The sequence below is a fragment of the Panonychus citri genome, unplaced genomic scaffold (genome assembly GCF_014898815.1).
Source record: "Panonychus citri isolate SS breed McGregor unplaced genomic scaffold, ASM1489881v1 Contig00138, whole genome shotgun sequence".
Classification (NCBI taxonomy): domain Eukaryota; kingdom Metazoa; phylum Arthropoda; class Arachnida; order Trombidiformes; family Tetranychidae; genus Panonychus; species Panonychus citri.
In genome coordinates this window covers 3,115,350-3,132,904 of record NW_026515543.1, presented here as the reverse complement: position 1 = coordinate 3,132,904, position 17,555 = coordinate 3,115,350, and the positions used below count along the sequence as shown (strand labels likewise).

The following is a 17,555-nucleotide window of genomic DNA, read 5'->3' as shown; positions in this document are numbered from 1 at the left end:
TCATCAAGATGATCAGGTTACCAATTGGAATTTGGGATTGACTCTGATGACCAATATGAATGATGACCACGCTATGGATGCAAGTGATGGTCAGAAAAATGAAGATGTCAATGGAGATACAATTGACCGTAACAATGGAAGGGAAATTCAATCGACCCATAAGGATCAATCATCTCCACCACCTAGTCGACCACCTCGGGCAAACCGACGAAGACAATTAACCAAATCATCAATAACCTCAACTCCCACTAACACCACTACGATTTCAAGCTCTTCTATTAATAACTCTAATAACAATTATTTTAAACACTCTAATCAACTTGTCAATCAAAACTCATCATCAGTTTTATTTGATTCTGTCAGATTGTCATCTATAAAACCTTCAATCACTGATTTTCATGAAACTTTGTATAATCTAATTGTTGACAAACATCAATCATTTTGGGATATAACCAATGAATCAGTTGTAATCAAAAATTTCACCTCATTAACTATCGGAAATCAGGACAATCAACTCACCAATTACCAAAAGGATTGGCTGAAAATAGGAATCAGTTCATTATCACAAATTTTAAATCATATCAACATACATGATGATTATGATGAGGATAAATATGATTCTTGGGTTAATTGTGATAATCCTAATTTAAGAATCAATTTGAATGAGAGATCATTTCAATTAACTGGATTCCTGGAAAGTTCAACCAATCAAAGTGACAATTGGGATTCACTTTCATCCAACAATGAAAGAACCGTTAACTTGACCGCTTGGTACAAACCCGAATCCCGTTGTTACCCGTTTTATGGTCACTTTTCAACTCTTCCTTTCTGTTTGGTCAATATTGATGATCCTAATTCTGTTAACTATCATCAAAGTAATCATGGTGATAAACAATCAGATCAACAGTATCACCATCATCAGATTTATCACTTAATCAAATCAACTCAATGGTTGGATCAACATGACCTAAGTAAACATTGGTCCTACTTTAATTTTCCACTCAGTTTAACAATTATCTCACCTTATTGTTATTATAATCATCAATCAATCAATTCAAAACTATTCAGTAGATTTGTTAACAATAAGATAATTAGACAAATTGATTCACTTGAAAAAGTGAGTACTGTTGATGATTATCTAGTGCGTCCTGTTAATCAGGTTGAATGTTGTTTAATTTTTGATTTAATCAAATTTAATTGGTGTAAAACTGTTTGGACCCAATTAACTGAAATAGTAAGTGAAACTTACTTGATGTTAATGATTAAACATTTATCATCATCCACCAACAAATATCATCATCTAACCTTTTCTCCCATACAATCATCATCATCATCCTTATTATTTTTGGACAAGATCAATTTAATTTCTGTCAACCGTGAGATTAACCAAGATTTACAGTTAATTGTTGATAATAATGACGAAGTAAATATAAATTGTCAACAATCTGGAACGGAAACTGGTTTGAATGACTTAAGGCAAATTCAATTGACATCAACAGTAGAAACAACCTCGCCCTTACCTCCACCTTCAACATTATCTCCTCCTCCTTTAATATCTCCATCATCATCATCATCATCATCATCATCTTTAAATTGTCTTCCTCCTTTTAATTCATCAAAATTGAAAAAATCATCACAATCACAATCAGAAACTAAATCAACATTAAAAGATTTCATTGAAAATAGTGAAGCTGTTGTTTCAATTGATCATGATGACGATGATGAAAATGAGGATGATGATGATGATTGTGGTGGCAGCGGCTACAGGGAAATAATCATCAGCCGCGGGAGCAGTTATTCCAGTTGTAAAGAAGCCGTCAGACCTGATGATGATAAGAGAGAGGATGATGAGAGAGCTGAAACAGCCCCAATAAGAAACCAGTCAGAAGAGGAAAGTTACTTACGAAGTGAACTTGAAAAAAGTTGTAACGATGATCAGTTTGCTCGCAATCAATTCATAGTAACATCATCATCATCATCCCAATCATCTTCCACTTTAGCTAGTGAATTAATTAAATCAACAACAACAACATCACTAATCAAATCAACAAGTGAAAAAACCGTTTCTCCATTAACACAAGAAGCAATCACAATAACAGGGGAAGGTGAACAATTAAACAGTGATTGTAATTATTATATCAATGGATTGAAAGGTGAAATTGACCCATCGATTATTGATAAGAATCATGTTTCTTGTGGGTCACTAGTGAGGTCGCCTTTTAATATTAATTGTGATAATCAAAGTAAACAAATTAACTGTCAACCCAACAGCAGCAACAACAACAACAACCACCAACAACATCAATTGTTTTTATTAACCTGTTTACCAATTCAACCCACAGTAAATGTTTATAATCAGTTAAACGTAAACAAAACCAACAACAACAGTTACGTTAACGGTAAATACGCCAACCACAATACGAGTAACAATTTAAATGCGTCCAAGTTAATTTCACCATCTTTTGATTGTATAACATTGAACGAGGTTAATTATGATTCCTTGGATTCACGTTTAGCCACAAGTAAACACCAACACAATCAACAACAACTACAACAATTTAACCAAATCAATCTTACTGATTGGACAACAACGAGTAAAACAACAACCAAAATCAGTGAAACTGTTAATGGTAACAATTTAACTCACATTAATAACACAAGGGCGGATAAATTGATTAACTTTTCCTCCTTATTATTACAATTATCATCTCCAGTAACAACAATATTATCATCATCACCAAGAGGATTATCATTAACTCATCAACATCATTTACCTAATCATCCATTGATTTTGTCCTTGTATTTTCAACATTTACACAATTCAACAACAATCGTTGATAATCAAATTAAACAAATTGTAATACCAGGATTTTTATATAACAATATTATTAATTATTATCATGATAATAATGGTGAATTAGTCAAACCTTATGAAAGTGATTATCTTATTGATATTTTAACACCAACAGCAAAGTTATTACAATTAAATTCAGTTTCAAATTCCTCTCGTGTTGATACAATTGATGATGAAAATGATGATTGTTTATTAATCAACAATCAAGATAATCCACCGAGTTTTGTTAAAACAAGTAATCAAATTAACAGTGAAAATAGTCAATACTCAACACCATCAACTCAACCAATTAACTTACAATCATCCACCTTACAGTTAATCAACAAACTTTCAGTTATTAAAAGCAACATTGGGTTACCATCAACATCAACACAATCAGTTTCAACAAATCAACAGTCAACAACAACAACAACAACAACAACAATAGTTGACCAATCAACATTATTAACCAATTGTAATTATGATTATGATGATTATTTAACTGGTGAAAATAGTAACCACCTTAATCATAATAATTACATGAAAAAGGACATTGTAGTGGACAAGGAAACAACAATGTCATTGTATAAAACATCAAATGGTCACAAAAAGTCAACCTCATCTTCACCATCATCAACATCAACTGGTTTACTTAATAATTTAACTCATCATCTACCAAGTGATGATGAGGAAGATGAAGATGAAGAAGAGTATATTGTAGATGATGATGAAATGGGTTCCACTTCATCAGATGAATCATTTCCACCCCCAGTGTTACCTGGTCATTCATTAGGTGGTATTTATGGTGGATTTGGTGGTAATGATGGAGTAGGAGGAGGAGGAGGAGGAAGTGGTAGTACCAGTGGGATGATAAATAATAACTATGGTAATCCATTGGCCTACTCCCTACACACCATAATTGAGGAAAGTTGTGAAGAAAGTGAATCTGAATCACTTTTATCTCGAATCTCTGACAATACTGATAATGAGAATGTTAATCATGAAAATAACAATAATAATGGTAAAAGTCAGAATAATATGAATGATGTGTTGATCCCACCTTCATCTGAGTCATCAACTAATTCATTATCTACTCATCATAATCATCATCTTAATTATTATGATGATGATCCTGGTGATCCAGAAAATTATACTGCCTTTCAAATTGGACACAATGTAATAACAACCAACGGTAATAGTAGTGGTCATCATCATCATAGTCAGGGTGGTAAACGATTGGGTAGTGGTCATGTTTCATTTTCTAAAGATTTTCAACCCACCGGTGATTTTAGTGATGAAGATGATGAGGAGGTGGATGATGAAGGCTCAGATAATATGTCGGAAACATCTGAAACTCTTGCTGATTTTGGTGATGAGGATGATCTTGATCCGATTACTTTGGCCTCATCTCGATTGGAGAAATATTTTACTTCGGGTTTACTTGGATCAGGAGCTTACGATTATCCTGATGATGTTGAATTTCAGGATGATGATGATGATGATCCAAATGATTTATATAATCAAGCCAAGAAAATCAATAACAAGGTTGAAATTAAGGTGAACAATAAAAATGTCACCAATCAACCGCAACAATCTAGTGATAATCAAGATAATATTTCTAATGGAATCTCAATGGTAACAGAAGAGTCAAATGTAATTAAATCAACAACGTCTTCATCTTTATCACCAACAACAATTACAACAGCATCTTCATCGTCTTCATCATCATCACCTCCACCACAATCAACAGCAACAATTACTGTTGATACTCAATTAAGTAAACCACCAACAGTAACAACAACAACAACAATAATCCATCATAATATCAAATCAAAAGAGGAAGACAATTTAATTAAAGAGGATGATGGTGATTATTTCAATACAATCAAATCGGTTCAACATAATGATAGCTTTAATTGTGATCATGTAAAAACTGAAATTAAGGAAAGTGAATCTAAATTAACAACAACAACAACAACTTCAACCAATAAGGAAACCAATGAAAGCCAAATTGTAAACAAAATTGTTATAAATGATGATGAACAACAATCAAAACAGCAATTGGCTAATCATTTGCCATCAAATAATATCAATAATCAGCCAACAATTGACAGTAGTTTATCAAATTTACAAGCAAAGAGGAAGAAAGAAGTAACAACAATTATGTCAATTATTAATTCAGATAATTGTAATAATGATGATGGTGATAATACTAATCACCAAAAGGATAATGTTAATCACCATCAATCACCTGTTTCATCAAACGTTGATTCAGTTGTGAGTAGGAAAACTGTTCAGTCTGTTACAAGGTCAATACAAGTCAAACCACAAGCACCTCAACCACCAACTAATCAAGTTAATAGTTTAATTAATTCAGAGAAAATTAAATCATCCTCATCATCTTCATCATCTAACGTTGCCATTAGTACCAAATCTTCAAATTCCCGAACGGAATTGAATCCATTATTTTCATCGTCAACAAAATCTAATCAATCAGATGAGAGGATTAACTTAATTTCATCAGTGAGAAAGGAATCAAACTCATCAACATCGTCATCATCAACAACAACAACGACAACAATTAGTAAACCATCAGTGGAAACTACGATTCGATTTGGACCATCACCACAATTGGTTCGAAGTTTATTAGCAGGTAACCAGTTAATTGATGTTAACAATCAACAAAATTTTATTAATCATCTCGATGAAGATGATGGTGAACAGTATGGTAAAAGTGGGTCAATAAAAGGGAAAAGTGTCTTATTAATTGTTGATGATAATACTAATCAATTGAAGCAAAATGAGATGAAAGATAGTTCAATGTTCATTATTGATGATCATCATGATGATACAAATAATCAGCAAGAAAATGATGATAATATTTGCAAAATAATGATGAATATTGTTACTGGACAATCAAATGTTACTAGTAAAACCAATGATAATACTAATAATCATCATTATCATCCATGTAATGATATCAATAATGATAGTAATCATAATGATCATGTTGATAATGGTGAATCTTTGAAATATCTTGAATCTCAAATTGCATTAGCCATGAATTCAGGCCATCAAATGTCCCATGTAACTAAGAGCAACGGTAATATTAATTTCCTTAATAATGATTATCTTAATGCTAATGATAACGTTAATCATGTTGAGAAAAGTAATAATAGTTTTAGTATTAACAATGAGATGAGAAAAATTAACAATCAAAGTGTAAAGATTAACATTAGACATGAATCAGCAAATGATAAAATGTATTTGCAAGGTAAACAATTGTTAGTTAATCCAATGGATGGATTAGCATTTAAATTTGATGATAATGATGATGATGGAGCAAAGATAATATTGATCAGCTGATTACCTCACCTAAATTTGGATTAGCATCATCATCGTCATCGTCATCATCATTAACTAAAAAAAGTTTAACAATATCAACTGATAATGAGCAATCCAAATTAACTAAATGGAAACATATTGTTGATGATTTATGTTCAACAAGAGAATCGGCAGTTACATTGTCATTGATTAACAATGATTATTCAAGTGATAATGATATTATTTATGATGCTAATTTGATTAACAATCAAAGTTTTGTTGGTGATCAACAAGATAGTGTTTTATTTAACAACTTGAATGTAAATGAACTAGAAACGTTTCATGAGATTGATGGTGATGTTAATCACAAGAAGAGGATAAAGTTGCTTTCCAAGTGTAACTTTTTACTATCTCCAAATGATTCAAGATCTAAAACAAAAATATTACTCAATTCTGATTCAATACCAACAACATCAACATCAACAGCAGCAGCAACAACAACAACACGATCAACAAGTTATGATGAGGATGAAAATGATTCGGATGATACAACAACAACAGCACCAACAGAGTGTAAAATATCACATGAAATGGATGAAATATTTGGTGAGTTTGTTGAACCAAAGATCAATGATTACCAAATGGAAAACAAGAAAATGATGATGATGATAAATAACAATGAAACCATAGAGAAGAAGAGGGAAGATGATGATAAGAGGGAGAGGAAAGTGATTTCAAAAAATCACAACAATACAACAAATTCTGATATCGGAGGTTATTCAGCTGAGAATGACAGTGACTTTGGAACACGTAGTCTCATGTTTACCTATTCAAATACACGTGAACCTGATGGTGATCAGGTGAAGGTGGATGAAGATGAAGATGAAGATGAAGATACTGTTAATGAGAGGCAACTGTTATTAAACCGGTTGAGGCCGTTTGCCGATGATGATTATGATGAATTTACGTTAATTAATGTGAGCACGAACACGATTCATGAGTTGGTTGAAAATCATGATACTAATCAAGAAGAGAGGAGGAAAAAACAACAACAAGATGAGTCAAACAATTACCATAATCAAAGATCATCAGTTGAAACAATCAAATTTGATTCAATTTATAATGATAATAATAATATAAGTAAAAGTAATCATGATAATTTAAATCAAACAATAACCTCGAAAGGTCATAAAACAATACTTAAAATAGATTCTCAGGATTCAGGTGATTTTTTCATGTAAATAATGTCTCCCTGATGGATAACAATGTTTCATCATCATTAATCCAGTCCAATGAAATAATTAGCCGACAAATTGTGATCCCTTCAACTAATCAAACTTTCACAATTGATGATGATTATAATGGTGTTAACGATAACCTGAACATTATCAAGCAAAACAACAACAACAACAACAATCAAAGTAATAGTGATAATGAGAAACCACTGAAAAGTTCATGGGAAACTCAGGATTCATTGTTAACCACCAAGGTGCCATTAAAAAGTTTATCTGAATCTCATGGTGATGATGAAATAAGTTTCATTGGTGAAAACAATGAATCCAGAAAGATTAACTCAAGTTCATCATCATTTCAATCATCAACCATAATCATCAATCAAAATAAATCCAATTCAACCGAGAATGTCAATAATATCTTTGATTATCAGTTTGATTATTGTTATCATCCAACATCATCTTCATCATTAAAGATAATTGATGAAAATGAAAATGATAATTGTGATGATAATTTTCACCATCAACAACAACAACAACAACAATCAGTGATGAGAAAACTATCCGATGGGAAAACAGCATCAATGTCAGAACCATTTTCATCTTCATCCTCATCTTCATCAAATAAACCATTAATTAGACCAAATTTAATGGACTCAGCTGATTATCATGATGATGATACAGTTAAACAACAATCGTTGACATCATCATCATGCCGACATGATACCTGGAAGGGACAAACATTAAACTCTAACAAGGGCAAATTTTCAATTGAGATCAACAGTAAGACTAATTCATTGCCCTCAAATTATCATCATCATCATAATCAACAAGCAGATCATCTTAATCCTCAATTTCACCCTCATCGTTATCATCACACTTTCAGTAGACTGAAAATCCCACTCGGTGTGATGAAAAAATTATCCTCACTACGAGGTAAGGAGATGACCAACAATCGGAGTAAACAATTAACTCCTTGACAATCAAAACTAATCACCAACATTGATTATAATCATTATTATCATAGCCTCGTTTTTTTATATCACTCGACGGCTAAATCACCTTAACAATCAACTAATTACTTGTGTATCATTTCAATTCACCTTAATTTTAATCACTTATTTTTTTTCTTTCTCTTTTCATATTTCTCATATTATCACCTTTTCTTTATGATTACAATTAACCTAATTGTAAATTTATTTACAGCATAAACAAACACTCAACTAATCAAGAAAAAACAAGTTAAATCACCTAACAATCAAGCACGATAAACACCAACAACAATCATCACTAATTAACTTAAATTGTTTGGCTAAAAAATTTGTTCAACAACAAAACTTTCTCACTTTCTCTAAATCAACAATTTAATCAATATTACCTTTTAATTACAATTACTATTACTATCATTTTGAATGTTATGTTGTGTTAATAGCTTTGCAAATGCTCATGATTAGCTAACAATTTAATTTGCTAATTAATTTAATTGTTTTTTTCTTATTCTTTTTTCTCACTTTCCAATTAGATGAAAAATCATCAACCAGGCGATTGATCACAAATCGACGTAAATTAATTGGCGGAAGTGAACCTTGTCCATCCAATGAGTCCACATCAGCGGTTCCTCATATTTCCGTTTCAGATTATTCAGAGGTACAATTTACAGTTGGAATAACAATTAGAACAATTAACTCAATGGAAACTTTTTTTTTCTTCCCTTACAATTAACTTACAGAGTTTTTCCCACCGAGGATCCATCGGAAGCTCAGGAGGAGACGATATTTTCACCTCAACCGAAGACGATGTTGACAAAGCTTTCGCTTACCATAATCGTAGTCAGACAAGTTTATCATCATTTGGGGTAAGCAATCAAACTGTTAACAATTCAATTGACTAATCAAAATGATCATGAACAATATTGATCAAGTTTAATGGTCAATCGGTCAATCGAGTTGATATATTATCAAGTTGAAAATTGATTGTTTTAAATGTTTACCATTTGAAAGTGGAAACTGTTTACTAACCATGTTGATTTAAATTGTTTCAATTTGATTAACAGGCTCGAAGTGAAAGTTTATCAAGCGTTTACAGTGCAGCGGGAGGTGGACGTTATGGAACCGTGACCATTTCCGGTGAAATACTTTTCTCATTAGTTTATAAACAATCGGAAAGTTCACTCGAACTGTACATTAAAGAGTGTCGAAACTTAGCTCCGGTTGATAGTAAACGAAACAGATCAGATCCGTAAGTATCAATTTAATTATTTACCATCATTTTTTTTTATTCATCACAATTAAATCCACCTTGATTAACTATTGTCCACTCTCACCTTTCATGAGATTCAGGTCACTTTTACTTGAGATTATAATCTTGACTATATTTAGATTATTCATCTTACCTTGAACTTTCAATGGTTGTTTTTGTTTACCTCACATTTTAAATTCATTTTCATGTATATTCATGATAATATTTCATTCAAAGTATTAATTTTAACTGTTTCACTGGAGCTGAAACTTTTTTTTCCATACCAAGAAAGTTTGAAATAGTTTCCAGCTCATGGCTTAATAATGTTTACCTGTAGTATTATTATCATTCAGAATTAAATGAATAGTTTATTCAGATTAATTGTAATCATCTACTCATAGGTATTAACCATTAAATCAATTGTTGTTGGTTAAAATTTAGAGTTGAAACTTTGTTCAGAACTTTTTTTTTGTTCAACTTTCATTCTGTCTCAATATTTGTTTTTGTTCAACTTTTTTCACATGTTGACCTTTAGTTTACTTGATTGTGATTAACTTAATTTGATTAAATCATTTCTTTCTGTGTGAATTGTCACGAAACTATATTGTTACTAAATTGTTACAATCTATTTCTCTGTGTGTTTTTATGTTGATTGATTAGACAGAAAAATATTTACAATCAAAGTATTAACAATTTCGTGTCAACAATTGATCATTTAAATTTGTATTTTTCACACTTGAGAGTTAAATCAAGTCTGATCAGACTTTTTGATTACAATCACGAGAAATACAATTTAGTTAGACAATTGTTAAAACTTTAATTTAGTTGTTGTTGGACAACAATTTAATCCAATTCAATTTTCTGGTATCGGTTAAGTCTGAATACTTTTGCATATTCAATTATTTGAAAATGATTTCACTTTGATTGTAAATTATTCAATTAAACTATTAATCTAATGAGTTAAAAAATCATGATTCAAGTAAGTGTAACAATTTAAATTGTTATACCTTCAATTGTTATTTCCCAATTATGATCTAATTTTCCCATTCGTGATCTCATTTCAATCTCATTGATTGATTTGAATTCATTTTCTGTATATTAACCCTTGATTACTTTAGTTAATATGATAGATTTGTTAATCCATTAAAGTTAACCAACAATCAACATGATTGTGATAATCATTGTTAAATTGTTGAGAATCACGGAAATTTAAATAGGAGAAAAAAATTACCATATAGTTTCATATGATTTCTTGCCAAAAACTTCATGACAATGAACAAGTTTTATCGGTTATTGTCTCTGAATTTGTGACCCTTGACCTGATTTTTATTGAGTCCAAAAGTGATGGACAGAAATACAATTAGACAAGTATCTCATTTAATTCAACTCCATTAGGATTCAATTGCATGATGATTTAAATCATCAGAGAGAGAGAGAGAGAGAGAGACGAAAATGATATTATTCATTCAGATGAGTGTACCATCAACTCTAATTGTTTTTACTCTGATTAATTGAAACAACATGATCTCCATCATGATAATGAAATCACATTTCCATCTCTCTCATTTGGTTACCTGTTTTCATTTATGATCAAATTGAATTCCCGTTCAATGCTGATTCCTATTAAATGAAATTATTTTCAAATTCCAGGCCAAACTATTACCGTTAAACTGACACTAATTTTGTTGACTTTGAAAAGTTTGACCTACATTTTGAGCATCCTCATCCTCATCCAGGTTAAATAAGGTTTATCCTCATCATCACTATCAATCTCATATAATATTATATATCTGATTAATTTACTAATAAAACCGGATCCCAAGTGAAAGTCATAATTTATTAATCATCTTTATCCTTAATCTTCACTATCAACCTGGTAATCCAGTTAATCTTGACTAAATCCAGCTCAAAGTCTGGATAAATGTTATTATTTGTTTTTCTTGTTTTCTCATCTTTTATTTATTTTCCAATTGATTGTTAGGATCAATATGATTGTTATTTCATGATTAACTTCATGATCATGTTCATTTCAAATGTTAATTTAATCATGATAATCAACTTTTTTCTTTGCCTCTCTCTCTCTCTCTACATTTCAATTGATTGACTGATCACAATTAGTAATCGTTGATGCATAAAAAAGTTACATCTTGATGTTAAATTTAGTTAATAGTTAAATCATTGAATTGGAAATGATAATTGTAATCATATAATAATCATAATTCAATCTCATTGTGAACTCAATTGAATTGATTTTCTTGTTGTTGCTTCCGGGTAATTGACATTGGCTTGATTATCATGATAATCATCAGTAATTATAATGGTGGTTGATTAATTAAATTTAACATCTGATCATAACAGTTACAGTTAATTAACCATTTCAATCAATACATATTGTGTGTTCACTTTTGTCATAATTAACACAAATTACTTTGCTATACTTAATCATGTTGTTTTAATTGTTATTACCTCTAATCCTGTCTACCTTAATCAATTTAATCTTAATCATTTAACTCAAGTTAATCTGCTCTGATAATTGGTTTACATTTTCACTGATTAAGCACTTCAATTGTTAATTAACATTTAACCTTCCAAATTGGAAACAATCAGCTGATTAACATTGATTAATTATTAATTTAAATTGGAAATTTACTTTCTGTCTCTAATTTTACTCATCAACAATTAAATTAACTCTTTTATCGTTGATTCATATTATTATTCAAGTAACAATCACTTTGATTGTTATGTTATCATTATTGACAATTAACCTTTCTAAATGTGACAAGTAGACAGTATATAAAGTTAATTAGTCTACTAATCAACTAATTAATTAGAATCCAAAAAAAAAGTTGTGCAACTTTAAAATAACTTTTAATTGTTGGAAAAGTTTTCATTTCAGTTTTACTTTCAATGTATTTGATTTAGTTTGAGTTTTTAAGTAATAATTGGCTGATTGTTGATAGTTAATCTGTTTTAATCATTTATATTAATGAGTTGATTGTATAAATAATTTATTCATTACAATTTTTAATTTGATTGAGTCTAAAACAAGACGAGTAATTAACTTTAATGATGATAATCAAAACCCTTGACCTCAACATCCTTGATTACAGTTAATTCATCATCAGAAAAAGTAATAGTTTTTTGTATCAATACGATTGATCATCACAATCAAGTTTACAATTTAACCATGAAATTAGGTTCATCGTCATCAACAGTTATCAATTGTAACCTTATTTAGTCAATCAAAAGATTACCAGTTAATTACAATTAACTCACAATCAACAACTACATTCCAAGTTGTGTAATAATAATAAATAGTAACATAATATTTTCTCAATAAAAAAATGAAACTAATTACAACTTAATCAACTTAATCAACTTAAAGATGATTATCTTAATCCAAATCATCAAGTATCATCAATAGCAACAATTTATCCTCAAGTTGTATAAATAAATTTTCATGATCACACTGATAATCAAATCTAATTAAATTGTTTGCTTAGGGTAACACAATGACAACTTTTTGATTAATACTTTATATGGATTTAAACTTGATGATTACAATTAATTACTTTGATTTATGATCACAATCAAAGACACTAAGTTGATCCAATGATTATTAATAAACATTGACATTTACTATCTTGAAATTAATGATTAACCCAATCAACTTAATCACAATAAATTAACCTTGATCACTGATCATTCAAAACTCAAACGATTGTACAAATTACAATTAAACTAAACAATTGATATTATATAATATTTCCGAAAGGTAAATTGTTATAATTACAATTAAAATGTTTAAATCCCAAATTAAAATATTATCCAAACCATAGTCAACAACAATAATGATAAAAACTAGGTCAAAATAATGATAATGAATGATTAATGATTACTAACAACAATTAAATAAGAAATCAGGTGAATGATAATCAATTTAGTTAATCAATAGATTTGATCATAGTTTTAATAATAATTAGTTGGAAAATGAAAACAATTAGATTTGATTGAAACTTTCCCATTATCTGATTCGTTGCCCATTCATAGTCTCATCGAGTCTGATTAATTGTATTATCCAATTAATTGATTGTTTCTTTTTCATCCCTTTAATTGTTTACAGTTATGTTAAATTGTACTTGTTACCTGATCGTTCAAAAAGCGGTAAACGCAAGACTAAAGTAAAAAAACACACTTTGAACCCGATTTTCGATGAGAATTTAAAATTTTATCTTCCCGTTAATCAATTGGATGGACGAACCTTATGGATCTCAGTTTGGCATAGCGACATTTTCGGACGTAACGATTTCCTTGGTGAGGTCACTTTACCTTTGACGAAGGACATTTTAAGAAACTCGGGATTAAGATGGTATCCACTTCAGGAGAGAGTAAGTTACAAAATCTACCAAACAATTAAAATAAAGTGTCGCGATTATGATGATGATTGATTTATTTGGAAACAATCAGTTGATCATCTAAAATTGTGTCACAATTTAAATTGTTTATATCATATGATTAGATTATCATTTTGTCACTTTAATTTTCATCTATAATTAAACTTGTGTCACCTTGATTGTTATATATTATGATACTTATGATAGTTTGCTAATTGCCTCTTCATCTTTAATAACAATCAGCGAATCAAGAATTAATCAATTACCGTACAATACACATAACGGTAATATTATATTCAAGTAACACAATTTGATTGGGACTAAATTGAATGAGAAGCAACAAAAAACAACAATCAATAAATAACAATTTAGTCTTAGTTAATATCTTCAATCAAATACAATTAACATGAATGACTTTGATTGTTGTTACCTAAACAATTGTAATAATAATAATCAAGTGATGAAGGTTAAATCACTAGTAAGAGAAATCAAATCAATACCTAAATTGTTTGCATCAAGTTACATATTTATTGATTGTTTGATCAATCAATTGTTGATAATTTTAATAGAAAGTTAATCATTTAATTTTTGCTCTTCTTCTTCAAATGATTAGTTGATTATTCAAACAAATTAACATCATTTACCTTTTCTTTTCCTGATTTCTTAATGTGTTGATTTATACTATTTCCTTTTAATCATCATCACCATCTCATGATTATCATTAACAATAATAATATAAGTTAATGGCTGAGTTAATTCACTAGTTAATAGTGTCATCTAATTGTTGATGATTAACTCTCATCTTAACCCTTTTACCTTAATCCATTGTGATAACCATTAGATGTTAACCTTTTCCAGTTGAATAATTTACTTTATTCAATCATCATCATCAGTCACTATTATTAATATACTTTTACCTTGACCTTACCTGGAATTGATTAGGATGATTAAGATGATGATGATGATGATGATGGAAGGAAAAAGTTAATTTACCTTACACACAATAACAATTAACGATCAGTTATCATTATCATCAGTGTATAATATTTATGATTAACTTATTATTATTACGATTGATAATTAGTCTTCTCGGTGAGATTATAGTTGATTGAACTTCACTAAACTTGTATACCAACAATCAAATAAGATTAATTTAGTTTCAATTGTGTAAGTTAATCAATTTTTCAATTTTTCATGCTTATTAAAAATCACAATCAATTGAATGAAGTGAACAAAAAAAAACTTTATGGGAAATTGATTGTTACTGTTGATCCAATTGGGTTAACAACAATTAACTGTCTATACCCATCGATACAGACACAATTAATTTCATCGTTAATTGTTATTAAATTAACTAAGAGACAAGAAAAAAAAAATAATTATTTATCAACCTTGAAAAGTCAATGATCAATTGAGTTGATCAACTAATTGAGTTGAATGGCTAATTTGATTCTTAATTTTCAACAATTAACTGTTAATTATACAATATTTATATTTGGTGTTATCCAATTATGATTTTCCGAGTCTCTTTTTTTTTGATTGTGATTAGTTTAATTTAGATAATGATGATTAGTTGATTTGAATCGTTTATGGTAAACAAAGTGAATTGTATAAATTTCTGTAATTAACTTGATTTTGATTGAACTTTTCTGGCTAAATCATAAATTAGTCACAATCTAACAGTTAATAGTTAATTTGTTTACAATCAACAGCAATTAATATTTAATTGTAAAAGCTTTTTAGAAAACATTTCCACCCAAATAGCAAATCATGTTAATCCATTAAAATATTCACTATCTGATGATTAATAAATCATGTTTATACTCATTGATTGTTGTAGGTTGTTGATTTGTTTGTTAATTTAAATTTTAAGTTGATTAAATTATTTCAAATCAATTCTAATCGCCTACCAACAAACAAAATATTATATTAGAAGCTAAAAGTTATCATAACAATCAAGGTGAACACAAGCAATTGAGATGGTGATGATGATGATGATCAGTAAACTAACTGTTGTTACATTTTGTTAATTGTTCACCATTAGATTGATCAAATTGAATCAAATCCAGTTAATTATAAAGGAGGCATTTTCATTGCGCTCAAATTTGTCCCAACCGGAGCAAACAAGGGACCCGGTAAACCGATCGGTGTACCCGGTAAATTGTTGGTGATGGTTAAAGAAGCTCACAATTTAATGCCAACCCGATCAAACGGAACCTCTGATCCTTTTGTTAAATGGTAAGACAATTGATTAATAACAATTAAAATCCATCTAATCAACAGACGTCATCTTTAGACTGTATATTTTTAATCATCATCATCAAATAACAATCGTTAATTAAGAATGAGGATGTTAAGTAATAAAAAAACTTAATCACAATTCTAATATTAGGAAATTTGGTCTAATTGTCTGATACAATTACGTTGTGTCTTTTATATAATTGTTAATTGTTTCACTTGATTGTATTGATACATTCTCAATATAAGGATAATAATCCCTCTTATTACAAGTTTCTAATTGTTAAATTGAAGGCGATGGTTTTATATGATCAATCCTAATTTATAATTTAACTTAATTCTCTTTTCTCTGATTTTTTTTCCTTAATTGTTACAGTTACCTTCTTCCAGATAAAACTAAGAAATTAAAGACTCCGGTAATCAAGAAGACTGTTAATCCTCGTTGGAATCACACCTTTGAAGTATCGGATATAACGACTAACGATTTACAAACTCGATGCCTCGAATTAACAATTTGGGATTATGATAAATTAACTTCTAATGATTTTCTCGGAGGAGTGAGATTAAGTTTAGGACAAGGTACTTTTCAAGTTCTAACAATTAATTATAATCATGATGGTGATTTACTGAAGAGATCGACATGAAATTCAATCTTAATTAGTATTGAATTGTAATGTTTATATTTTTTTTTCCTTCATCATTTTATTATGAAGATTTCCAATTGATTAAGATTGTCATTAACGGTGATGATCAAGTTGATTAGCATGTTGTTAACTGTGTGTGGGTTGATTGAAATGTTTTAATTTCCATTTGATTTGATTGTTTCAGCTTTCATCGAGAGCATTGATTACAAATCTACCCTAACAGATCAACCTAATTATCCCCCTTTAATTTGATTCACTTTAATTGCTGGTATTTTGTTGGTAACAATTTAGATGTTGTCTTAAGTTTTTTTTTTGCAGAATAACTTTAATTAGTTGAGAAAAAGATTTAATTTAGTTGATGACAACATTTTCTGTTGATTCAGTTATATTTTCAGCTGATTTATTTACAACAATTTAGTAAATAAGGGAAAAATAAATGAAATCTATCATCTTAATCATCATCAATTCAAAATTGGCTTCGAATTGATTGAATCTAATAGGCCAACTGATTATTTCTCTTGATTGTTGGATTTCAATCAAAACTTTAAGATAATAACAGTTTACTAATAATCAAGTTGGAAAATAATAATTAAACTAATATGAAACTTGTTAAAACAATTTAATTCACTATTAAATTGGCAACAAATAACAA

General features: G+C 29.4%; 1 protein-coding gene across 1 annotated transcript in view; it reads left to right on the top strand.

The window, feature by feature from the left end:
• LOC128393612 (uncharacterized) overlaps positions 1 to 17,555 on the top strand; it is a 63,967-nt gene that overhangs the window by 45,322 nt on the left and 1,090 nt on the right. The window contains 10 exon segments of the mRNA XM_053353804.1: positions 9 to 5,486; positions 5,892 to 6,107; positions 6,182 to 7,387; positions 7,390 to 8,325; positions 8,912 to 9,036; positions 9,119 to 9,244; positions 9,443 to 9,627; positions 13,751 to 14,015; positions 16,066 to 16,259; positions 16,636 to 16,838. Coding sequence (XP_053209779.1) covers positions 9 to 5,486; positions 5,892 to 6,107; positions 6,182 to 7,387; positions 7,390 to 8,325; positions 8,912 to 9,036; positions 9,119 to 9,244; positions 9,443 to 9,627; positions 13,751 to 14,015; positions 16,066 to 16,259; positions 16,636 to 16,838 — 8,934 coding nt within the window.